At 41.3% G+C, this 26,699-nt stretch overlaps 1 protein-coding gene and 2 long non-coding RNA genes across 5 annotated transcripts in view; 2 read left to right on the forward strand and 1 right to left on the reverse strand.

Moving 5' to 3' along the window:
* LOC137479240 (uncharacterized) overlaps positions 1–20,508 on the reverse strand; it is a 33,838-nt gene extending 13,330 nt beyond the window's left edge. The window contains exons 1-7 of the long non-coding RNA XR_011002074.1: positions 19,462–20,508; positions 19,210–19,368; positions 18,783–18,992; positions 16,695–16,938; positions 14,315–14,591; positions 10,181–10,226; positions 7,556–7,715 (exon numbers count right to left, since the gene is read on the reverse strand). This is a non-coding gene — a long non-coding RNA (uncharacterized lncRNA). The remainder of the gene's footprint in view (positions 1–7,555; positions 7,716–10,180; positions 10,227–14,314; positions 14,592–16,694; positions 16,939–18,782; positions 18,993–19,209; positions 19,369–19,461) is intronic.
* CRB1 (crumbs cell polarity complex component 1) overlaps positions 1–26,699 on the forward strand; it is a 94,561-nt gene that overhangs the window by 6,037 nt on the left and 61,825 nt on the right. For both annotated transcript variants that reach the window (XM_068199582.1, XM_068199583.1), the window contains exon 2: positions 20,432–21,016. In XM_068199582.1, the coding sequence (XP_068055683.1) occupies positions 20,432–21,016 (585 nt within the window). The remainder of the gene's footprint in view (positions 1–20,431; positions 21,017–26,699) is intronic.
* On the forward strand, positions 10,562–12,524 carry LOC137478962 (uncharacterized). Of its 2 annotated transcripts, XR_011001900.1 has the most exons (4): positions 10,579–10,670; positions 11,690–11,725; positions 12,172–12,289; positions 12,368–12,524. It is a non-coding gene; the product is annotated as an uncharacterized lncRNA (long non-coding RNA). The 2 variants fall into 2 exon arrangements; XR_011001901.1 differs by lacking the exon at positions 11,690–11,725 and having other exon boundaries at positions 10,562–10,695.

A 26,699-nucleotide genomic window follows, 5' to 3' on the forward strand; every position in this document is an offset into this window, starting at 1 on the left:
TAGTTCATGTCACTTTACTTTCTCTAGTAAGTAAGTTAGAGAAATAGCAATGTAAGTGCCTTTGATCCTGCCTACAGGGATTTGCAGCCAAAGACCTCCCAGGGATACTTCTACTTTTGGGTTTGTTTTTATAATTCATATTCCAACATTAAGAAAATCTTTTAGACAATGCCTCAATCTCTAGGCAAACCTGAGTATTCCCTTTGCTCTTTGTGGTGGCCCAAAAATGGAAAAAAGGTCCTGATATTTACATTTTCTAAGGGAAGCCTTTAAAACTAATTGACTCATCTGGAGCAAGGAGATAAGTGATACATATTATTTCCCAGATTGATTCCACTGATTAATTTGTTGGTTTTAGGGACTGACACGTTTTGTCAGTTCTCACTGTACTTCTCTGTTTCCCCAGCCATTACCAGTGCTATATCGTATGAAAGCCCTCTCACACCAGCTAACAGCAAAAAAAACCCAACAGCCCAGATAAACCCTTTTCCAATGAGATTCTTATCTTTACTTCATATTGATTATATCTTACTCACCCATAAAATGGGTCAACAGGAAGCTGCTTCCATCTTTTGACAAAGACTGCAGCTGACAGGGCCTCTGGGCGGGCACCACGCAGCTGCCACTGCAGCTCTGCAGGGCTCCTCCAGGCCCAGCAAAACGCCCCTCTCCAGGCATCAACAAAGCAAGGCTGCTGCAACTTCAGGGTCAGGGAAGCTTCTGCCTGCCTGGAATCTTATCAGTGGGGACAGAAATCAGAATATCTCAAGGGCTAAATATTTCTGTGGGTAGAAAAGGGGCATGGGCTGCTAACCCGTTCCAGTGTTCCCTCTCCAGCAGCTAAGGATCAGGGCACTTGCCTGGTGCATCCTTCTGTGCTGGGAAATGCTGTGCCTGAATAATTGTGGCTTGGGTGGATGCTGGCGGGCAAGGGGAGAAACTCCTTCCTTCTTTTTACTGCTCTTGCTTGCCTGCCCAAGGCTGAGCATACTGGCAGCCTAGTCCCTTAAACTTTTCCTTGAATAATGAGACAGACAAAGCATCTTTATCTGCATTAGTCAGGGGCTTTGCAGACAGGACACATTCCTTCAAAGTGCACTCAATCACAGTGATTGAGATCAAGGCTGTGAGTAAACAAACAATACTTTGTACCCCTCCCTTAGAGCTCAGCCATGGACACAATGGCCTGACAGCTCCTTTGCTGAGGTTTCTGAGAGGTACAACTATGTCCCCGTACTGTGGTGCTACCAAAGGCTGACTGTCCTCTGAAATAAAGGCCAGAGATGCTCTAATTCACATCCAGACGGCCAGGGAGGCTTATAGGCAGCATGAGGGGCAGTGTACACTGGCCACACTCTGCCCTTGACAGTTCAAGTCTCCCTTGTTGGGGTTTCCAACAGGATACAGAACACTTCATTAGCTCTTTCTTCCACAAGAAGGGCCCTAGCTCTGAATTTGACTGTGACACATTTCTTTGCTTCTTTGAATGTGAGCTAGAGGAGCTTGAAAACAACATAATTTGACAGGAAGCCAAAGCAAGCACACAGAATGATCGACGGTCATCAGTCTGCAAGGATCCAAGCAACTGCAATTTAGGTAACATGCACTGACAGATTACTCACAGCAGGGAACCCAAAACTCTCACTGTAGTAATGTAGCCTTGAAAAGAGATCTGTATACAGCAGTAGCTTCAGAGGTGTTTAGCCAAGCTTTGTGGCAATTTGTAGGTGCTTCCAAAGCAGTGGTGGTACCTCTCCTGGTATGGCAAACCATCCCTCAGTCTGAACAGTGAGTGTCCACACAGCTGAAAGAAGAGATCAGGCTCTGTTATCTGCAGTCAACAGCCTGCAGTGTAACTCACCACCCTCCCAACAGCTGGAAAGAGAGCCCCTGAGAGAGTGTCTGAACAAATACACATCACCTTGCTGCTCCTTGGGCATCAGCTCCTTCCTGTTGCAGGAAGGGTGCTGGCTGTAAGAATGGCAAAAACACTACAGAGGTCTGACATGGTGTAAAGAAATCCTAACTGTGCCTGCTGTTCTCCAACAGCCCCTTAATTTCCTTTATAACCCCATAAATAAGATACAGAGAGAGGAGGCACCAATCTTGTGAAGTAAGCAAACAGAGGCTGCATAACAAAAGAAATGTGTAATGCCAGTGAGGAGAAGCCAGGGAATGACACTGATATATCAGTGAGTGCATCAGAGCTATTAAATGGGATGAAAAATATGCAAGGCCCTTGTAAGCTCTTTCTTTCTCTGTTCAATCTTAAAATAATTCTGAAAGCCAACCTCCACTGATTCCTACCATAAAATGTAGGAAAATATGAAAAATGTGTTTGTGGAACGATAATCCAAGCCTTTTTGATCTCTCTCTATATATATTTGGAGCAGAATGCAAGTAGGTGCCTCTGCAATGCAGCTGCAAAAAGCAAGTATCTGGCCATCATTTTGTAGGACTCACCAATTCAGTTTTTCTAACTAAACCCATACCTTCTCTCTTATTAAATACAGCTGACATTTGTAATTCAGGTTGTAATACTAATGGTACTGAACATTTTGCAAGCCTCAATCCTTGTAAAAATGCCCTCAGTTTGATATAACAAGAACTATCCGTTCTGTTTTCTCATGAGTATGTCTTACATGTCTGATTCAATTTAGTCTAACATCTTCCCGTTTTGGAGCGCATGGAAAAGTGCAAGAAGATTAAAGTTACTAAAATCAATTGCCATTTTCACATTCAAAAGGCTATTTTCAAAGAATATTGTGTTTCCTAAAAAAGAAGTGGGCAACTTGGGATTGCCACCATTTTCCACAGTAGCGAAGTGACAAGTCTGAGAGGTGTTTGGAGCAAAACTTTAATGGTATTAAACAGCAGAAGGAAGGACTGGCACTGAACACCTTTGAAGGATCTGGATATAAAAATTTTTCCAGCAAACAGACTGACCTAATGATCTGACAAATGACAGAAAGGAATAAAAAAAGGAGAAATGTTCTGCACACAGCAGAACAAAATCAGATCTGTTTTTACAGTGCTTCTACTACAGCCTTAAAGCCATAAACATTCTTCATTTTGTTTGGGGAATTGCCCACAGATTCATGCAGGCACTTTGTGTTCCCAGGTCTCTCTCAGTGTTCTCTCTGCCCAGGGACCAAGGAAAATACCCTACAGTGTCCCTCCTTCTACAGACAGGGGAACCTTTTCCTTAATTTTATTAGCATAACTGCAAACACCAGAAAGCTGAGAGATGGATTTTCCTGTCTTTTAAACCTGCACGTCTTTTATGCAAGGGCTCTGAATCAGCCTGAAAAATTCTGGGTCTTCATGGGTGACTGCTTCTTTTCTGCAATCCCTGATGAGCACCAACACTTTCATTAACCACAGGCATGTGGTTACACATGCTTACAGTAAACCTGGCTTTCCAAAAATAAGAAATTTGTACTAAATCATTACAGAAAGTTCCGAGAAGTAGTCATAGGCAATGGGTGCTGAGCTTTCTGCTCTAGTTGATGCAATGGCTTGGACTAGATGATCACCAATAGTCCCTTCCAGTGCTTTCTGTTCCATGTGAAGCACTTGGGTTTTAGCTGAGCCCATTACTACAGTGCTGGCAAAGCAGTCACTTAGGGAGTGTATGAGAAGTGCTGTCTCACCAATGCTAACACATTTTTTACCATTCAGTAATAAAAGGTCCTTAGAGTTTGTTGGAATCTGGTTAGTGACAGGAAAAATTGCCAAGTGGAAAGTATGAGGGAAAATACTGCAATGTATATTTCAGACTCCTTTTGGGAAAAAAAGTCCCCACAAACAAAAAATCAGTTACTAGATTCATTAAAAAAAAAAATAACAACCAAGCAAAACCGAAGTCTCCACTGTGTTACCAGTGTAGTGCAGACTCACCTACTATCTCTTCAGGACTCTCTGCAAAGTAGAAGGATTGTGAATGTGGCCCTGAATAAGACCCCGTGCTCAGAAATGTATCCAGGTGTCAAGGATGAAAACAGTCTTAACACAGAGGAAGCTTCTATGTGCAGAACAGAGCTTGAATTCTGTAATGAATGTTCAGCTACCACAGGGTAAAACTTGTCACTTGCCTTTAAAAAAGGTCTAGTGTTCTTAAAATCTTGACCTCAATGAGAGGTCCAGTGATTCAGCCTTTCAAACTGCAGTCATGCCCTATTCCAGCTATTACATGCCTCATTTCTGTTAATCTTCTCTAATTAGTTCTGCTTCTCAAGTGAAGTCTTAGAATCTAACATTTTCCTGTGCTAATACCAAGGGCTCTTCTTTCATGTTCAAGGTCAGTCCAGCATTTCACCTTGTAAAACTCATTTGTCCTCCCTGCACTTATACTTGTACTTTGAGTTTGAGTTTAGACATCTGTTTAGACTCTCCCAAAGACATTTGCTGACTTTAAAGTTATCCTTAAAGGTATGGTCATGCCCAGCAGAGTCATAAAAGTGTGAAGGAACAAACTTCTTTTAGAATCTTTTTCTTCCTTACAAATATGCACAGAAAATTTCTCCCATGAAAATAATTTCAGCTTTTTCCTTGCGAGTTATTTTGCATGTTTTACAACACATATGCAGATTGGGCCTCAGAGCCTGCAAGGAGGCCCATGACAGTTGTATAGGTGAGAATGTTGAGCTGAGAAGGGCAAGGTGAATACCTTGCTTGCAGTGAGAGAGCTGGGAACACAATCCAAGTGATCTCCCTGTTCAAATCACTAAATTTAGATCTTGTATTTCTCCCTTCATATGCTATACACACACATTAATATAGATATGTGTTAGCAGGAGGACACACATACAGTTTTCCAGATTCTTCTTGTGCCTGAGAGATCTGTAACATGGCAGGCATTTCTTTTGTAAAAATGGCATTATTGTTTACTCACTCTTATAACAAATGGAGGCACTTTTTGTATATGCAATTTCCATTGCTGACTGTAAGAATTTACATATCACTCCTTTCATTAATCACTCTTAGCTGCCTCTTTTGAAGGGACCAGGTCACTCACTTGCTGTCCCACAGCCCTTCCTGTGTGAGGGCTGGAGAGATCCAGCCATTACTGGAGACACATGATGGCTGAGGTGTGAATGCTAATGGGAGGAGGCATCTGAGCCCCAGGCAAGAATCACACTCTTCTCCAGCTGATGCTCAATCCAAAATGGCAGACTATTTTCAGGTTAAAAAAACATTAACTGGGCAAGGGGGAAAGTCAGCCTTCAGTGATACATAACTTAGGCTACAATCAGTTTAAGCAGCTTCCTTTGAGCACTGCTGCTGCAGCTGGGGATAAAATCTGCAGTTCATCTGAATGGGTCACCCAGGATTGATGCTTTTATACTTAATCCTGTCATGAATTGCAAATAAGCATAAACAGCAAGAGGATAATGGTAGAAAAGCAAGCATTTTTATGCTTCAGTTATTTCATATGCAACAAGTAAGAAAATCTGTTAACTATTCAAACTACCTCCTTAAAATAAATTATAATAAATATGTAAATGCAATATATGGAAAATACTTGGCCCTTTCAATTTTGAATAGTGAACACTTAATTCTTGTATCTGAAAATATAATCCCTGAAGTATTTGGTAGAGTTTATGGAACTGTTTATGATTCGATTTTTCTTAAACTTCTCCAGTGGGATTTGTAATGTTATTTAGAAATCATTGACAACAGGGTGCCCGTTTTTCCAGAACTGCAATATATTGACAAATGTCCATCTAGAACCTCTTACATTCAATTATCCTGATGTCCAGGAAAAGGACAGAAATAGTAGAAAAACCTTTCATTCTCCCCATCTCTAAGGCAGAGGAGAAAAGAACAGCACATGCACAAAGACCAAATTCACAGATTTTCTGCAAGAGCAGCGCCTAATTTTAAAACCTGAAAACTGTTCTAAAGGTTAGCACCTCACTCTGCACAAGTCTTCAGTAGAGATGTACTGTAGTACAGGGCTTTGGTACCAGAATTTAGCCCCAGATGAGCTGCACTTCTGTATTTTGCTCATCCTTCTGACAATGTGTCACCTTTCCAAGGATATTTCAGAAAAAAAAAAACCACTGTGGAGGTAAACTGTGCCTTAACTCTGAACTGATTTGGGAGCAGGATACTCAGCACCTTTCAGTGCTGACTATCCACAAGAAGGTCTTGTCTCATGGCACATAATAAAGTGTCTGGTAATCACATCAAGCGGGAAAACCCTTCACCTTCCCCTTGGTGGGCAATGCAACATCTTTCCTCCCTGAGGTACACAGCTTAGAAAGAGAAAATAGGTATTAGGGAGCATCATCTAGGAGATGACATGGGACAAGAGTAATGGACAGTAGACATCCTCACAAACTGCTTTTCTAAGCTCTTCTTTACCTCCAGGTTGTCATCCAGACATGTTCCTAGAGCAGTAACTTAATTACCTCCACTTTATTCTCTCTTGCTCAGCGCATGGTGACAATGGTTTTATTGTGGAAATATTTTCTCTAGAGAGCACTCTGAGTACTGACAGCTCTTTTCTCTTTCCCTCACTCACACTGTCACCCTTCTGTATTTGCCTTGACACTGTCTTCACATTGTCTTGACATTGTTCTGACAGTTAAGAAAACTCAATCACTGCAGCAAATAGCCATGACAATGCGGAGAAGAAAAAGGAAAAGTGTTATGAAAATTGTTGAGGAACTGTGAAAATTTACAGGCTAGTGAAAACAAGATTTTGCTTTTTCTAAACCACATTCCTAGTGAGTTTTCAATAAAAAGCTGATTTAACAAAGTCTTCAGCCAAGGCTGGCAAAAGACATCTCAAAGGTGATTGGCAGTTACGGATTCTGTACCTGAAATTCAGGTGTTCCTAGGTAACAGTCCCTCTTACTGCCATGAGTTCAGGTACATTATGGGAGATACTTCAGCCCATCTCCTGGGGAGCCTGGATGCTGAATTACTGTGAAATGCTGCCTTGGAACTCTCCAGCTACACTTTCTCCCAAGTATGCCATTCAAACTGGGATCCCTCCTGGGGGCAACCAGAAAAGAAAGGTGGCCACAGAAAAAAGAAATTGAGTTAGCTGGAGCGTTAGTTCCCTTTGCTAATAATAAAATCGAATTTTGTTTTATTGGGTCAAAAATTAGAAGAGAGGAGCCTAGAAAGAAAGCATCACAATCAGTCTGACAAATGCCAAATGTTATGATAACAGGTAAAAAACCCAGCACAAGCAGGGTAAGTTTAGTATCTATTTCTCTGCTTGAATTAAACTTCTGAGCAACTCCTTAACTGGGTATAGTATGGACATACTAAAGTGCTGTACTTGACAAGTTAAGCTTTGTGATTCAACAATTTGACACAATTACTGTGGATTTGAGCAGGAATTCCAATCATCAGGAACCATGTGGGGAGGGTTGATGGGTTTTACTTTGTGGTTTGTTCATTTGATTGTTTTAGAAAATCATGTATAGTTTTGATACTAGTTCAAATTCTTAGTAGTTACAAGAACACCTAGGTAATAAAAAAAATACTAAAAAATTTACTTTATACTATCTTGGCATGCATATAATCCACATCTTACCTGAAAAATGCAGTTAAAGCTCATCCCTTGCAAAGCAGAAGCTCAACACTGCTCTGTAGGGCATCTGTGGTGTTCCCTGCAGGTCACACAAGCACTGCTTCTCCAGGAGGAGCATCTTCTCCCCTCTCCTCCTCCATTACTGCAGATTGCTGTCTTCTCCCTAAAGAAATTAGGGAGGGAAGCCATCTGAAGCTCATTCCTCTTGCCTCAGAGCTCCTGGGGAGAGCAGGGCTGGTGGCCAGGCACTGCCCCTCTCCTCACAGAGAGAGGCTCTTCTCCAGCACCTCCCAAACTGCAGGGACATCCTGGCACACAACAGCCAAATGAGGTGGCACAGGCTCCAGGGCTCCATGAGACCTTAGCCCAGTCCCCTCCAGGTCCCTGAGGCAGGAGGAGCAGGGGCCTGGAGGTGCTGATTTGTAACCTGCCCTTGCCTCTGCATATCTATCCCAACAGGAATGTGACCCACATGGCTGGGGAGAGAAACCCTCTGCTTTCTGAGTGCAATTCAGGAAATCCTGAATATATCTCTGCCACACATCTCTAAGACTGCAGCACGAAGAAAATATTAGTGAACTTATGAGACCAGAACGTACAAAAATAAACCTCTGTCAATTAATACAATTTTTTGATTACAAGGATGAATCAACACATGCTAAGAGTAAAGTGAACAAGCACATATGTAGATTGATGCTCACATGGTTACTTTTATGGCTAATTTTATATATTTAATCATGATGACCAAAGCACAGGTAAGACAAAAACAGAACAGAGGCAAAATTAGCCTAAAGAGTAAAGGCAGAAACAATATGCTTCCAATTTATCCAGAGAGAAAATTAAGCTTCAAATGCTTCTGCCTGAACTCACTTGATGAAGCATGGTCTTGATACAATTAAGAAAATGGCACAAAAGTCTCCACTTAAGTGCAGACACTTCTGAACCATAGAGTATAGCATTTATTCTAAATGCTGTATTGGGTGGTTATACTGCAACTGCTCTGGCAAGCTGAATGACAAACATTTTGGTGCTTCCTTCCTACACTTTTATGTCTACATGTTCCCTTTATTATTAATGGCATAATATTTGCTACAGTAGGCTACCATGGTCAAATCAATACCAAAGTGCCTTGAGAAGACACCACAGCTGAACCCCTAATTAAGTACAATATTTTGTTCCTTTTAAGTGAGACACTGTTTGAGGAGTACAGTAACAGTGCCTTGTTCTGTTCAGTGTATCTATAATTAATAACCCCAATGATCAAAGGAAATGTGATCCTAAGAGGAAATGGCTTTTGAGAATCCCTAGGTATTAAGTACTGAGAACTACTTCCCAATCTGTTCTGCAGCCTCTCAGCACACCATGATGTGTGATGCCCTTTGGGATAATAAAACAAGCCCCATCATAGATCTCTCTGAAAAAAAATGCTCCCAGCAAGATAGTCACTAGATATTTATCACTTATTCATTATTGCCATGAAATCTTTCTTAATTTTTTTTTTCCTGGCCAGACCCTTACTGTCACACAGATCTCCCTTATTTATTCAGCATAATTTAATATAAAGCAGGGCAGGACGCTGCCCTATAATGTACCATGTGCTGGCGTCTGGACTGGCATGGTGAGGAAGGCCCCTCCCCCAAAATTGGGTATTCCTTTTGTTTTTTCATTAAGTTTACTGAGATAGAATAAGCACCTGGATGTCAAGCTGTGGAGAATTTAGTTCCCTGCTCCTGCTTGCTGATCTTATTTTCCACTCCCCAGCCACAGCACCACCAACAGCCAGAGCTCTCCCTGTGTCTTTAGAGCAGGTTTGTGTGAAACAAACCCCCCGTCACTGCAACAGGATGGCTGAATCTCATATCCAGGAGAATAGCAGGCCAGAGCAGCATCACTGTCCTCTGGATCATCCTGAGGAGTGTGAGCACTTCAGCAGAGCACAGAGGCATCACTGCTACCCCACAGAGCTGGTGTCACCGCTGGCATCGTGTCCTGGGGCTACAATTACTGTGGGCTCACTCACCAGCCACACCAACTTACTGTAATTTCCCATCCCTGTCCTGGAAACACAAGGCTTCAGAGGAAGAAAAGAAGAATGCATGGAAAAAATCTAAGGCAGGGAAGGGAGAACTAGAAAAGGAACAAGAGATGAGGAGCTAGATCTACCTCTTCCATACATTAAACAGACAGAGAAAACAAAGGAGACTATTGATGGGGAAACAGAAATTTATAAAGCCTTCAAGGAATTACTATACTGATTGCTAGTGGTGAATAAATATTCATTTATTCATGGTTTAAAATTTTTCATCATTTTACTGGCAAAAGTGGTACTGATCTAATTTTGATAAAGGCTTGCTGCATACCTCTTCACTTATAACAGATATTTAATGCCCTAGTGGCAGGCGTTTTTATTCTAAAGCACGTCATCACATTAAGCTTTAACAATTTGACTTTTAGTGATATTCTTCTAATATGGAAGGCTTATTTCTTAGCATATTCCCCAAGGAAGGCTCCTGGGAATACCCTGATGCTGGAAAATATTCTGGTTTTGTTTTACTTCTACAGTGAAGCATCTTAAAAATGTTTAAGAGAAAGGTATCCCTAATTATATAGTGGTTTTTCAATACCTACTTTTCTTTTGGGTCAGTCACTCCTCCACAGTGCTTCTGAGCCTGCTCTGGAAATAAAAAGTGGTAAAACCATGAAATAAATTCATTCTTGTTCTGTTGCAAGTCAGTAGAGTTTTTAGGATGCCACAATAGTCTGCAGGCCAGGAAAGCTGCCACAGATTTTGTGTCAGAGCCATGACTGTGTTCACTTTCACGGGTCACTGGAACTAGTGTTCAAAAGGCCAGCCTTCTGCAGAAGTTCACATTATAATATCCTTCTGGGACTGGGACTGATTTCTGTCTGTGGGAAGTTGGTGAGGGCATCTTGTGCAGCTCACAATCACACCACAATGATGTGTTATGGCCTTGGCTCTGAGGGGAGGCTGCCCTCAGCAAAGGGGCTCAGCAGGACAGCTGAGGAAATTAGGTTGTGCCAGTTCCCCCTGACACTCCAGCCTGTCCCAAAACACAGGAGCTGCGGCTTTCCCCAAGCAGACTTGAAATCCCAGTTGGTAATTAGTTCATGCAGAGCTAATTGTAGGTGATTTCTATTGAAAATAATTTAGCACATAACAGAAAGGGCTGGAATGTGAACTCTTCTACAAAGTTCATGCTGGAAAAGCATGGCCTTGCTTTCTCTGTACTTACTGCCCATTGTAGTCACATTGAAGCTTTCTTCTGAGTCCTGTGGCATTTAAAGCACAGTGCACTGCATTTCCAGCCACATAATGCTGATGTCACAGGGCTGATTACTTTTTTAAAGTCTGAGGAGACAGAAGAAGCAGCAACATGATTTTGATATGCTGCAGTTTGATGTCATCAGGAACATCTAGTTCTCATTTGTGTTACTGAGAACCTACTGCAAGCAATCTCAACATCTGCACACATCAGAATTTGGCTTTACACCCAGAGACCTTAAGAGTCGCCCCGTGTTACAGTCTGCTATGATACATTTCTAACCATCAGGGCTTTAAGCTTATCCAGTTACGACTCACAGAAAGAAATCATGCCTGGGTTAGCATTACAGACATTTGAGGCTACATTTTAAAATCACAGCACCTTTATGTGCCACTGTGTTATCAGAATCACAGCTTCATGCTCTTTTCATATTAAAAAAAGGAAAGAAGTAATGAATGGCAAAACCACTACTAAAGGAGACTGAAGAGGATGCCTTATAATGCCTTTCAAATGCAAACAACACATGGACTCAGAATTTGGACATTAAATCAATTTTGTGCTCCATTTTTAGCCCCTCTACTGGAGAGATTCTTAGCAGCATTTGGCTGCATTTCTGAGTGCCTTTTCTCTCCTGTGTTAGTGGTTGAGCACAGAGGGAGCTCGGCTGCTTGCATGTTCCCACCTAAACCAAACCTCAAGCCTGCAAGTCAGCAGTAGCTGGTCTGCTTGAGGGGCAGCATCCCTGGTTCAGCCAAGCCCTCAGCTCCTTCCTGAGGCTAATTTCAGGAGGAGCCAGGAGCTCAGTGGCAGCTTGAAGCCTCTGTCTTACAAAAATGCCTTAAACTCTTTCCAGACTCCAGAGAAGCTGTGAGACCTTGTGTCTCTCAAGGTGAGATTTGGCCTTTTCAAGAGACAAACTGCTCCTTTGCTCTGTATTTTCCACTATTTGGAATTCATACAGAAGCAGGAGCAACTGGATTTCACCCAAACTCACAAACTGAGTTTTATGCTGTGTTGCTCCCTCTGTGTTTCTGAAAATCCCCCCCGATGCAGAGAAGGAGACCATGCTTTGGTCTTCCTGCAACCCTTTCTAGCTGTGGCACCATTTCCCTTGTTACTTTGCCAGGCATCCACTTCCCAGGTGTATACTTCAGCCTTCCTTCCTAGCACAGCTGCAAATACAGCTGCTATCTTCCCAACTGCAAGCACTGCTTTCATCTTTCTCTTCCTCAGCAGCACTTGCACCCCTCAGTGTGTTCTGATACCAGGTTTACAAACAGCAGATTGCACTTCTATTACTTTTACAAGACTCGATGTAGGTGCTTGTGGCTTTAGGGACCAAGGCAGGAGCAACGCCTCTCACAAATGCACCACAAATCCACCCATCCAAACAAGTTCATCCAGGCATGCCAAGGAACCTCACCAAAGGCAATCCAGGATAACATTTTAAAGTGTAAGACATAATTCACACACCTAACTACACCACTAAGGTTTTCTCTCTTTATTTTTGGCAAAACCTTTCATCCCACAGGAGAGATCATTACACCGGTGGCTCTGTATCCTGAGTTACACGCTGAGGATGTCCCCAGCTTTAATGAAGCCTTAAGAGAAATTCAGGCAGGAAAGGTATTGATTGAATCCTTGGGATAAAGACATTTAATCCACAAAATCACCAATCTTTCCTATAAGAATCAAGCTTATTACCTGAATAAAATTGCTTCCGATTTTGAGCAAATTATTTTTTATATGTTCTTTACCTCTGAAGATCTAAAAGAAAGGCAAGTTTGAAGCTGGCCCACAGGTACCCACTACTATGTACTGCAGTTGCTGCTCACCTGTCTATCTCCCACGTCCCTGCGTGGACGAGTCCTGCTCTGTAGTATTAAGAATAAATTCTGCTGTGCAACCTCAATTGAAAAAAAAAAACAAAAAAAACCAAACCAGCACTTCTAGAGGGACAAGGAATACCTCATTATACTCATGTTGCTTCTCTTCTGCAGACTTAGAAGATAAAAATGAGGACAAATGTAATGAAATTCTTAAAGGGGAGAGCTACATTCAGAGAGAGTGTGTACAAGGATTGCACGGCAGAAATCAGTTCAGTTACTACATCTGTGTCCACATCATTTGCTGCAATGGATATCAACTGCCTCCTGGCCTGATCAGCCACTGTTCTACATCTTAGACAAACAAAAATATCTGTGCACAGTAAAAGCAGGATGATCACTGTACACTACCACCTTAAACTGCAGTGCTGTAGTGCTAAACATAAAGGTAAAGAAGCAGAGCACAGAATCTTTCATTCTCATTAGAAACCAGTCTACTTGCATTGCTACTAGCACTGTGCCTTGATGTCCAATTGAGCCAAAAATCCTCCAAATTCAGTGCATAGGAGCCCCGTTGAGCTCCTGGGCCTGATTCCCCTCCTGTTCCCAGCACAAACACTAGGGTATGATGCCAAATAAAGTGAAAGCCAAAAATTATTTACATTGAGAAGTAAAGAAGGCATTTACCTCATTTTTGTTTGTTTATTTGGGACAGCTGGTGCCACTGCTGTGGTGCTCAGTGCAGGCAGTGGGGGCAGCTGTAAGGACTGCTGCTGCTGCAGTGCTCATGGGGTAAGGGAGTCTGGGGTGGCACAGATGGTAAAAGGCAGTGAAGGACAATGACAGCCAGCAGTACCTGCCTTTATTCTCAGGGACCAGCAGCAAGTCAGTGTGAAAAGAAAAGTTTAGGGAAGAGTGAAATGAAGACATTGGTTTAATAACCAGTTCTGTAATTTCAATCACAAATAATGCTGCCTAAACAACATTTTTAAATTTTAATGCCATTCCACTGTTACTCTTACACTGATATACCATACCTTTTCTTCAGAAAATAAGTTAATTTACTTTCCTTGATTTTGTTGCTACAAATGTACCTAAAAGCAAATTTGGCTTTTTTGATAGCAATGGAATATTTGTGTAACCGCCCTTTTTCTTTCTTGCCTGTGTGTGGTGCTGGTTACTATGGTAATAAACGTGACTCAAGATTTAAAGCCTGAAAGTGGTTTCTATAACAACATGCTAGGATGTTTTGGACACACAATTGAAGTTAAAGATTCAGGATTAACTCTTTATGACCACAGTATTTGAAGACACAACAAGTGCTTGTTTGTTTGGCAAAGTTTGATCATCCCTTCCCAAAGTAGGATTTTCCATGGAGCAGATTGAGTAATGATTCCAGCTGTGGATAGAGCAGGTAGGGTCTGGGGGCTGGTGTTTTCCTCAGAGATGAAACATGCAAAGGACAAATGGCACCACAGTAACTACAAGCTGCCCATCACAGTGAATAATTAAGATAGTAATACAAATGTACTGGGAGATGGGAAGGGGTAAAATTGTATTAGTGCAATACTTAGAAAGTTTGAGACTCTGGAAAAACTGAAACAATTTGTTTACGTGGAAAAGCTATTTTGAGTGCTAAGGTAGCACCTTACCTGGCTCTGTTTTATCCAGAACATGGTTTCCTGCCCTTTCCTTCCCCATCTGCCAAATGCTGATGCAGGAGTGACATCTCTGCCTTTCAGTCCATGGTAAAGGCACCTGATCCCAATCTCTGTCCCTGCCAATTACGCAGCTGTGCTTATTTCTTCCCCAGTTCTTCATGATACATCAAGATTGAACATCTAGCTGCACACCCACAACTTTCTAAGGCTGTCTTTGCAGGGAAATTATTGTCAGACTGATGAACTGTATTTTTTGTGTCACGGTGCACTGCAGATAAATGGAGAGAGGATTAGTTACACCAAAGCCACGACTCCTCAATGCAGCAGTAAATGCCTTGGGCAATATTTTAATATTTCCAGTTAAATGATAATTACTTTAAGATCTCAGTATAGTAACAGAGCTTGATATTTCAGTGACACAGATTCACACTCTTGTTTTAAAATCCCAAGGGCAGGTTTCAAACAAGTAATCAGCACAAGCATTGAAGGTTCATGTTTCTGACTCCAGCCACTGGGCTATCTAAATCCTTGCTACCATCATGTTATCCTGTGACTTTTTTGGTGAGTTGATTTGATTACAATGTAACCCTTCAGCTGTGAACAAATGCTATATGCTGGTTTTTATTCAACAGAAACCAGACTGAAGTAACAGCACTAAGAGAAGCAGTGGTTGCTTCATATGGGATCCAATTTTCTTTCTAGTGACTGACCACCATCAAGAAGTCAATTATATATGCCATTTCAACAAATTTTAAAAAACAAAACAAAACCAAACAAACCTCCCCCCCCCCCAAAAAAAAAAAAAAAAAAAAAAAAAAAAAAAAACAACAAAACCAACCAAAACTAAATTCACAGGTAACACATTTTCTGATGTTGAAGTTGGGGTTTTTTTATAAAGCCAAATATCCTGCTATTGCAATTCAATCCTTCTTTCCTAAACAGCGTTTTTAAACTTTAATCTCTCAACTCATAGACCAGGGGTTTTTTGCTATCCATTTTTTTCCCAAAATGTACAGCTTAGTAAATAGTCAGGTTTTGTTGTGAACTGTTTTATCTGCACTGGCTGGTGTAGCTTCCTAGTTTTAATTCAAATGTGTAAAGGAGTAACTCTTTGTTTAAAAAAAAGGAAAGGAAAAAAAGTGCTCAAAGTACAGTAAAATCATCAGTGATGGTGAATATATGGGTATCAAGAAGTTCTCCATCTTATCACAGATTATTTTTCCCCTAGAAAATAGACTGGCTCTGTTAAGAAGGTTAGAAAATCTTGCAGCATATGTAAAAGATTCCAAATTTGTTAATGTTGAGAGCTTCTGTGAAGCTCAGAGTCCTCCTTCAGGGGCAGAAGGCACATCTGAAGAACAGCACTGCAAATTACAAGCAGCCTTCAGGCAACAATGAGATGATTAACAAAGTGCAGGCATGGCCACAGCCAAGTGAACTCTGGTTCGTAACAGCATGATTAGCAGTGATTGAAATTTGATTTTAAATGCTGCCACTGATTATGATACCATCAACTCGTAGGAAGAGTCGTGTCCTGAAAGAACAAGTCTTTGCTGAAAGACATTTCTGACACAAAGAACCCAGACCAAGTTGCAAAGGATTTCTCTGGCGGCTTTGAGTGGCTGAGATTACTAATTGTCAGAATCTAGGATCATCAATTCACTTTACTTTTGATCTTATCAACTTAGAAGAATATTTTGAAAAATGGACGTGAACCCAGTAAATCTCTGATTCAAACAGGATCTAGGAAAAAAACCCTCTAAATTGTCAGGAGAGATATGCAGATGAGATTTTCAAAATTACCTGCTTTACTGAGGAACAATAGTTTAACAATCATATTATCTGTGCCAAAATGCTCTGGCCATTTCAAAATCCCTGCCTGGTTTATGACAACTTTTCTCTAATTCAATTTTGGCCTTCTAATGTCATTGACATGCATTTCTAACATCATAAAAATTGTTTTGTATCACTGCAGTAGTTTCTGATCATTAAGAAGCCTTTACCAGCCAAAATCATGCATTTTTAGTGCTTTTTAGCTGAATAAGCTCAATTATTCATACACTAACAATATCACTTCAAATAATTTAAATAATCTTATCCAAGAGCAAACAAACCAAAGCTAAAACGGTCTTTTTCTTGGTATTTCTTATATTAGGTTAGTTGTGCCAGTTCCTGTAATAGCTGCAGGTATGGCCATGTTTCTGGTAGTATGAATAATGTGCCAGTAGATGGCAAGCTTTACTGCAAAGAATTTCACTGCCAACCATCTCATCTGCATCTCAAGGATTTAACCATGGGGCAAAACGCTTGGCACTAAATCCTCTTGTAATTAGATTAAAGTACCACTGTTTATAAAGAGACTGAAAATTGCCTCAAGTGTCAGTCAATGTAAATCCAAAGCAATCAGCATTTTGTTTCCATTTTTCCTAACGTTACATATGAGTTTTAAGATTCTGTCAGAACAAGTCACTGCTGAAGTGACCTTAATTGCTCAGGAATGAAAAACAGCTCCTCTGTACATCTGAGGTAGAGCATGAGGCTCTTCCTGGTTATCCTTCTGCAACCTGGCCGAAAACAAGCTCCACTGAAATGTTTCTGTCCCTTTGCAGCTCTTTCTGTGAGTGCAGAAGAGAATATTCTTTAGGCATCTGCTCAAACTGAGACAGTCTTTGCATCAACCATCACATTGCATCACAGGGCATGCAGGAGCTTCCACCTGCCATACTCTTCATCCTCCTTCCATGCAACTCTCAGCTCAACAGGTTCTCAAATCATCCTTCCACATCACTCCAGAGCAGCAGGGAAACTCAATTTCCACAGGGCAGCAAGGGAGATAGTGCAAATAATTTACCTGAAACAAGTGGAAAATTAACTAGCAGTCCAGAATCCAAGGATTAGCTGAAGCACTCACATCATTCAGGAACATAATTAAAAAAAAAAAAAAAAGTCATGGAAATGTCCAGGTGAACTGCATACCATACTGATAACCATAGTGTGCTAAGAGCATACCTCTGATTATCACCTTTTTGAGATGCAGTTTTGCTGCTGAGACAAACTGCTATAGAGTACCCTTAAACTCTTGGTCCCAGCCTTTAAACCACAACCAAGCTAAAACTCAGCATGGTTATATCTCTGCTAAGACCTTCAGAACCCTGTGTTCCTCAAAAACTACACAAATAATAAAAACTATGGCACAGTTCATTAGAATAAAGACAGAACACCAAAAATGCTGCTCTTTCACTATAAACTTGTCATACAAATCAGACAAGAGTATCCTCTAGAGAATCTTGGATTTATTTAATTGTCTGTGGGCAATTTCTGCATAAGAAAATCGTTTTATAAAAGCTACAAAAGTTTAAATTAAAACACTGCTTAAAAAAAAGGGAAAAGTTTTCTGTTTCGTGTTTTTCCCACAATGATGTCACCCTGCAGACAAATTGGTTGCCTTCACTACATACAGACAGTGCTTTTAGGGCTGTCTTTCCCCTTCCCCCATTTTCCCTCCATTCTTACTGCCTCAGACAGCTATGAAGCTTTTTAACCAGAGCTCACTCTTGCTATCAAAACTGCAGACTGGCAACCACGTCATGTCCTCACACAGTCATTATAACAAAGTCAGCCTGTTGCATGCAAATTATCTCTGGAAAAGCAGTAATAATTAACTAAATTGCTTCTCATGTCACCATGGTCCTGTGTAAGAAAGCACTCAAATGACTGACCTCACCTCTTGTAGCTTACCCAGTACAACAGTTAGACAACATTATAACTTGATCATAATTAATTTCTTCAAATTTGCAATGTTTCCCCAAACACACACTTTAATGAATTTTAAATAGTTACACAGACTGAAATAAAAGTTCTCTAAAGTTATGCAAGGAAAATGCAGGATGCAGAAGTTCCTAAGGAAAACAGTTTTGCTCATTTTAACTGTAATTAATAGATTGAAGTAAGCTCTGTATTATCCAGGCTAAAGAAAAAAAGTAAATGCATGGGCAAAGCACAAAATTATGTAAACCAGGACATCAGAACATATATGAGAGCGTGCTGAGGAAGAGAAGGGTCCGAATTACTGCTGACACTGGTGCAGGTCAGTACATGCGACCAATGTCTTGAATTTTTGCATTCAGTGAGAGCTCTGAGCCTGGAGCAAGTGCAACCAACACCGCATCAGGATGAAACACCTGCTCCCAAAATTGATTGTTAACAGGTTTGGGGAGGGTCTTTTTAAAGGCAGGCTAACCCAAAAGTACTATTTTTGTCCTATTTTCCTTCAGAGAACATGAATGAACACTCCAGTTCTCCTCCTTCTAATCAATGTTGAGCTTGCTTTCTATGTAATCCTTAAGATCACTGTTGGTTTTAAATCATGGTGTCACTGTAGCTATCAATGTTACTACATAAATCTCTATTCCCCTTGTTCAAACAAGTATTAATTAGTTATCTGGCTCAGTAAATGTACCTATTCATGAGCATCAAGTTCATTCAGACTGGTGCTTCTAATTCTCAGAGGCACTGCTGCTCCTGTGTACACCTCAAGACAGAAAGCACAACAGTCATGCACAGATAATTTTTAAGCCTTTCCATTTATTATCTTAGTGTCAAATCTACACAAGCAGTCTTTCCTAAGCTAGTTAAGCCTTCTGATACTTTCTTCCCCCACTTCTCCCTCCTAGGAGAAAAACAGATTAGATTGCATTATATGTTAAACTGCACACTATGGCAACACACCATGACCAGTCAGTTTGTATTCTCTGACACTCCCCCGGTTGGTTGGTTGGTATCCTAAGGTAACCGACCCTAGCCTCTCCCTTTTCCAGGGATCTGTCCCAATGCTGTTTATCAGCATTGGTCTGACTCCAGTTATTGGAGTCTCTATCTCTGCTTACCTCTTCTCTTTCAGTGCCCCATCTCCATCTCTACTGTGTCTGCTCTCCCGAGTCTCAGTTCGAGAACTGAGAACAAATTAGAGACTGCTGGTAGATGGGTCTGAATTCCTCTGAGAAGTTCAGCTCATCCACAACACCCTGTTTGCACAAACACACACACTGGTCTGCTGCTGTAGAAGACACATACTCTTCATGTATCCAAATACCCCAAATTAAAAGTATAAAACAAATAACAATAAAAAAGATGTTTACATTACTTACATATAGATAATTTAATGCAACTTTTGTGCTCCAGCTCATGAGCTTTTCTCTTACAAATTGCCTTCTCTCCTAAAGGAACATTCAGCTTGATTTCACAGTCTTGGCCCAGATACAGCTGCTTCAGTGTATCCCAGAGGTGGATTCTGAACAGTGCTGGTAACAGCTCACCCTCCTTAACTGGGAAGTGAGAAGTAGCTCTTGCTATTGCTATTCCTTACAGCTGCAAGGCAACTCCAAGTGGCCTTTAATTACTGACAGAAGCTCAGGTCCCAGAGGGTGAGGAAGTAAGGAACATCTTTACACCATGTTCATATGTCCTTCCAGCCTCAGAGGCTGGATGGCTCGCACAGGGCTGTTTTGCATCTCAGGTGTTTGGTAGATTCTTTGTGGTGCAGATGCTGTACACCTGTGAAATTACTATTTATAATGAGCAAATCAAAATCAAGGTGCCTGATGGTTTGAACTGTTTATTTGAGCTATAACTGCATCTGAGTAATTTAGCTTGTGAAACCCAAGGCACAAAAGAATGGTACCAGCACAAAAGTGATATTGAACTAAAAAAAAGTGGTGCATCTCCTTTCTCTAGTAAGAAAAACAGAAACAAAAACCTTAAATATATCTAAATGTGTTCCATATTGTTGGATATCCATTGACAACAACCAATATTGTCTCAACTATACTCTTAATATAGTGTTAAATAATCCTGATACTCCAGACCATGGCTGTTGAAAGAGGCAAGCACAGGAAATTACAACCTACTCAAGTTTTCATAATTGTTTTCATTTTACACTCATTAGTCCACTAATGCATCACACAGTTGCCAGTCCTGTTTTCTTCTCAATAGCCAGCAATTGGAGCTGTGGGTTTTGAAGCACAGTTGTGTTAAGAACTACACTTCTTTCACTGTTGGTTACTCTGAGTGCTGTGGAATTCCTCAGGAATTTTTGTATTTCTTTCCTAGAATCGCTTTGCACGAGGAATGATTCCAGGTGCCTGTCAAACTCTTGCCAAAAGAACTCTACTTGTGTTGCTGGTCATAAAGATGACCCTTGCCTTTGTGCAGATGCATCAGTGGACAGTGTAGAGGAGCTCTGCAACAAAACCTCCAACCCTTGCTCCTCCAACCCTTGTCTCCAAAATGCTACCTGCCTGGGCTCTGCCGGAAACCTCAGCTTCACCTGCAAGTGCCCCACTGGGTACAAGGGCCCTAGCTGTGAAAGAGTGGACAGTGACTGTGACACCAACCCGTGTGAGCACGGAGGCACCTGCCAAAGCGGCCTGGCGGGGCCCACCTGCCTCTGCAGCGCCGGCTACACCGGCACACTCTGCGAGAGGGACGTGGATGAGTGCATCTCCGAGCCGTGCCGCAACGGGGCCCTGTGCCGCGACGGCGTGGACGAGTACTCCTGCTACTGCGTCCCAGGCTACCAGGGCAAGCACTGTGACCTGGAAGTGAACGAGTGTGCCTCAGATCCGTGCCTGAACGGGGCCACGTGCCTCAACCAGATCGGGCACTACGACTGCATCTGTCCCCTTGGCTACACGGGTAAGCCATAGTAAAGCAACTTCTCCTTTGGGTCCTGTGGAACCATCATAACTCACATTCCAAGTTCAACTCCCTCGCCCACACATAGATTTAGCCATATCTGCATCACCACCTTGCCTTTAGCTTTGACACCTGTGGCTGTTGGTACATTACTGATAACCACATCACTGTTAACTATTGATACCAGAAAGAAAAGGGTTAAAGAAATCTCACATTCACCAAAATCTACACAGCAGTTTTGTGAACACCAAGCTATGTCACAGGGCGAGGTGGACTTTGCTTTTAAAAGAAACATTTTCAAAATGCTCTCTTCGGAGTTCTATATCTATTTTTTTTTGAGGGTCAAAACCTATGTTTTACAGATTTAAAAATTAGATCCAAGTAGACAAATTCTACTCTAAACTTAGACATTTCACATTAAATTTCTCTCATCTGCCCTTCCCAGAAACATAGGACTCATTTGCAACTAGAACAATATGTATGTTACGTGGACAAGTGTTATGTTCCCAAACTGCCCATTTTTTGAATAATCCGTTTTATGTAGCTCTGTTTTTAAGGTACAGGTGTGATTTTTCTTCCCTACTTCCTCTACTGGAAAGCATATAATTCTTGTTGGAAGACAGCTCCCTTCAAATTTCAAAGCTGTATTCAGGGGTAGGACTGTGAAAGGCAGCACACTGAATCATTAAAAGGAGAAAAGGGGAGGCATTTTAGTGATAGATTGCCAGTCAGGTAAGCAAAGGAAAAGAAACACTCATACAGCAAAAAGGGGAGAAAAAACAGCTATTGCTTCAAGTGATTCAAATGAATAAGAAATAAGAGATGTGGTTTACAGCTCCATCCCCAAATCCCCATGCAGGAGGGGAAGTCAGAGGTAAAAAGCAGCTTTCCTGTGTCTAACACAGCACTCGTTGGAAGGCAGCCCTTGGTTAATATCCCTTATGAGCACACAGAATGTTATTTGAAGGAAGCTTGTTACCTTCCTGCCACCCCGCTGCTGCCAGGGGGTGTCAGAGCCCGGGCCAGCTGAGGAGAAAACTACACAACTGAGGGAAAGCCAAAGAGCAGAAGGAAGGAAAAACCTATTAACAACCAGCATGGTTGCTCTGCAATGATCACACTCAGCCCAGACCTCCTGTTGTATTCAGGAAACTGTATTTGTTTAACTGGCTGTTAGTGGGGTCCAGGCCTGGATCCACAGCCCAGAAACTTGGTTTGAAAGAGTTGGAATATACACCTTAGAGACAAAGGGAGAGAAAACATAATGAAATAGTAAAGCCCAAACAAAAATAAATAAAAATTTAGGTCAACGTGCTGGAGTTGCTCCACTTTCATCATTAAATTCTGCTGTTTCCCTAGCTGATGCTTTCTTCTCTCACCAAAAAAAGTCACCAATGCTACATACTTTGCACAAGCAGAGTTAAGAAATGAGGAGAGGACCAAGGAAGGAGAAGAGGTCTAAAATACACAGCAGAAGGGGCTGCAGTGTTTTGACATACAGCTCCAACACCGCTTCCATCAACAAAGGGACTAACCATAGGAATTCTATAGAGGAGTAGCAGACCATTCCTCCAGCAGTAAAACATCAGCTTTAAAAAGCTACTTAACAAAATTATTTATCAGAAGCATTCTTTTTTGTTGTTTTTTTGCACCTTGCTGTGAGTTGTGCTAAATGCACAAGCCAGAGGGATTACAGGATGAAAGCCTCGAGGTGTTCCTCAGTGGTAATAAAACCCCTCATTTATCCCGTCAGGGGATCTTGCCAACCATTATTATCCTGGCCTGACACCATGAATTACTGTGGGAACTCATCCAGCCTCATCTCATTTCCCTAAGATGTAAAAACAGGTTATATCTCTTGATATGCAGGTAAAGAATGTACAGTAAATCTATAGCTGCAATGTTAACCAAATGCATGAGTTACTGGCTGCTGTTGCTACTTGTTTCATGGACTATGACTGCTATTTTGTGTGATTGGTATGCTGCAGCACTTCTTAAAATAGCTGAGAAATGTCACACATAATTCTTACACAAATGGAAGAGGTTAGAATGCACCAAGAGCCAAAGACTGGAAAATTTAGCATGAAATCTGCTGTTTCTATGATAATGTTCTGCATGTGGGAAATTATTTACAAGACATGTGTCACACAGCTGTTAAATAATGAAGTTCAATTGGTTTGTTGAAGTTTTGCTGGCTACCCTAATCAATTGCATTTTCTCCTCCATTGGACTAATTGCACTTGCTTTTAATTCACCCCAACAGAGCATGGCGTAAGAGCCTGTTCTTACCCACAGCTATGTGCATTAATTACCTTGCTGAAGCCAGTCCTCTATTGCCAGTGAACATTCCAGTGTGAACTCTCAGGAGTGTATGGCAGTTCCAAAACCCATTCTCAGTCTAAGACAGCAAGAGAAAGCGTTTCAGTGGCAGACACAACAGGTGCAGGGAGCTGGATTTGCTCTTTGTGCAATACCTTTTACGATGAGGTAACCATCGTTGTGATGACATCTGTAGAATATGAGGAATTACTCTTGATAGATCTCCAAGCTTTCAGTATTCTCATCAATAATGTATGTGCTATGCAAATATTAAGAATAGATGCATCATAAATAAGTCTTAGGCACTTAAAGCCAAGCAGAGACACAGCAACTCTACCATGGGATGGAAAACCTCAAGTAGAGATCTCACTTCCCAACAAGCTCATGTCCCTGTCGTTGTGGATGTAACAGCAAACCACATGGTATATCCAACAGCAATTGCCAGCAGTGAAAAGCCTGTTTCCTTGCCCAGCTTTCCAGTTTCAAGCCAGCACTCCCCACCTTGTGTCCTAGTCAGCCTAGGTATTCAGCTCTGATGAGATGCCCAAGCTTAAAAGGGACAAGCCTTGATCAAAAAAACACAACTTCTCCCTCTAATTTTTGATGCAACTCTCTTCCTGTCGCTTCAAGCCTGGTGCCTATAAATTAGTCATGTGACACTCTCCATCCAAATAATGGCACACAAGATTACTTTATACAGAATTAGGAATTTGGGGAAAGCCCTCTAGGCCTGCTGGGCCTGAGTACAGCATTTCAGTGCAGGAGAGCAGAAAGGGTGTGTCGCTGTAGAGCAGGACGGGAACGAAAATGACTCCAAATCAAAGGCAAAGAGAATGAACTCTGATTTATTTCAAATGCACCGCTCTATTTATAGAGAACATCGTGCGGACTAATTTCATTGGCCTTAGAGTAAAAACATCTCACACCATTGGTGTGCAGTGAATGATGCACAGTGGCAGAACCTGTCTATAAACAGTGTGAACAACAAGATAGATTAGAGAATTATTTACATTCTTTCCCAACTGTCTCCCAGGCTCTCGCCTGGTTAGAAAACCTTCTCTTTTTCTCTCTGACTGAACTGAGAATATCCACAAGGGTGACCTGGTTACCAATTTCCAGCCATACTAAGAATGTGCAGGTCCTCATAGAAGTATACTGAGCCTGCAAACCCCTAGTATCTTTGAGCAGAAAGTGATTTTACACGCTATCTGTAGGCATGCAAGTTTGAAAACATTGGCTGTGTGTCCTTCATCCTCACTTGTGTTTACCTTCTATTGACTGGGGCTGTGGAAAGAAGTGCACAGTAGGACTCAATGGAGAAGCAAGCAGTATAAGAAACAACCCTGGTTCTTCAGAGAAACTGCAAAAGTTACGAATGTGACTTCTCCCCACCTTCCCAGCATTTCAGTTCAAACCATTTGTGTAGTTTGGTACATGCAGGGATGCTCAGCCTGCTCCAGGGTGCCTCAGCTCGTGGTGGCGCAGCCCTGCGCAATAACTGCAGCGGGGCTCCTTGGCGCTCTCCTTCCCGCCTGGCATATGATATTTGGCATACAGCATATTTATGACAGAATGTTAGACTGAGGTGAAAATGCAGATCTAATCTTTTCATCTCTCTTCTACACATCTAAGAAAGCCTGACAGCAGACTCAGCGGAGGCTAGGAAGGGATTCCCCCTGTCTGCATGGCAGATCGCTTTGGCTGGATGCATTATACAGGGAGAAGTTTTCTTCTGAGGCAACATTGCCGAAGGCAGGTTACTGGGCTTGATAGATTAAAGACATGAACCAAAACAACAACGCTATGTTCTCATGTTAATTGTCAGGCTGTTCTCAGGCCTGTAGTTTTAAATTTGGCTGAGCTGGGGATCAGTTGAACAGGGCTTGTTTTGTCACATGATTTTTAGTGTTCGCAGTAAGCTGTTAACAAGCTCTGGCAGATTTACGGTCACTAGACACACTTCTGCAAACACATTGTTTATAATTACAGTGAATTCACAGGGCAATGACCACAGAGGGACTGCTGACTGTATCTGGCTGTAATGTACATTACCATAAAGCCGTAAGAGAGCGTTCCTGTGCCTGGCTCTCGTGGCAGGCTCCCACTGAAAGTAGTGGTTAGCTGAGCAGTGAACCTTGAACTGGGGGCACGCCACTGGCAGCTCCCCATCCACTATGTGGTCTCAAGGAACTATTTCTCAACTGCTGAAAATAGGAACTTGCACTTTAATGTTTAAAGACAATGAAAAATAGTTATGAGGCAACATCTGCAATTTTTGGTTTAGCATTTTAAGATTTTTCCTGGTACTTATCCATAGTACAGATTTATTCTTTTAAAACAAAGATGCTCACAAGCATCAAAATAAATTATTCATGAAGTGACAGTGTTAAATATTATCAGTCTCTGTGTTTTAAGAAAGATGCTCAAAGTTATAATGTACAAATTTCACAGCAGTACCGAACTGAAAAAAGAAGCATAAAGAATTAGAGATGAGCTCCTAAATAAATTGCAAGAGTGATACCCATCATCAAACATGTCTGTTCCCTCTGTTGAAAGTCTACCCTATTATCTTGTACTGAAAACTTCATTTTTACAATAAAAGAAAAAAAAGAACCCATTCTCAGGGCTGCAGTTTTTTTTTTTTTTTTCAAGTAGGAACTTCTCCTGTAAACTTTTCAATACTGCAGCTACTTTGACAAGCCAAATAAAAAATAAGGAAATTCACTTCAAAGCAGCTTCTTCATTATAATTTGCCACCTTGCATCTGTTTTGTGGATGATACTGTAGCTGCTAAAAAAAACCTGACTCAGTAGTTGAAAATTATTTGAAAATATGACTCTATTGCTCCAAACACTAAGTAAGTGCATAAGCATACAAACCCCTGAAATAATCAAAGCTGCAAGGCATTGGTTATGAAATCTTCTTAGTGTCTCCTGGTCTGTGCTAGAGATAAGAAAAAGGAGTGTATATTTAACCTGCCAGCTATAACAAATAGCTGTGAAGTCACGTTAGAACTGATTTATTTCCAGCAATTATCTCTGAAGAGCAGCTCCAAGATTCTGAACTGCTGCAAACATGGCACCACAGACCCATTTACTTGCACATTGATAAATCCTAAAAAAATTAAGCAATAATCCACTGCTAAACAAGACACTTCCCAATGAATTAAAAAAAAAAATGTATTCTCCATTTAAAGGCCAACTTTAAATGGACTCTTATGAGATCAATAAACTGCTGGTCGCTTCTGTATTATGCTAACAGGATAGTAGCATTGTTTGAATAAACTGAAAATTAGTTTGTCCTGTCCCCATGTTCAACAGAAAAGGTTATTTTACCTATTCTTGTGAAAACAATTGGCTTGTTC

This window comes from Anomalospiza imberbis, chromosome 9 (assembly GCF_031753505.1).
Source record: "Anomalospiza imberbis isolate Cuckoo-Finch-1a 21T00152 chromosome 9, ASM3175350v1, whole genome shotgun sequence".
Lineage (NCBI taxonomy): Eukaryota > Metazoa > Chordata > Aves > Passeriformes > Viduidae > Anomalospiza > Anomalospiza imberbis.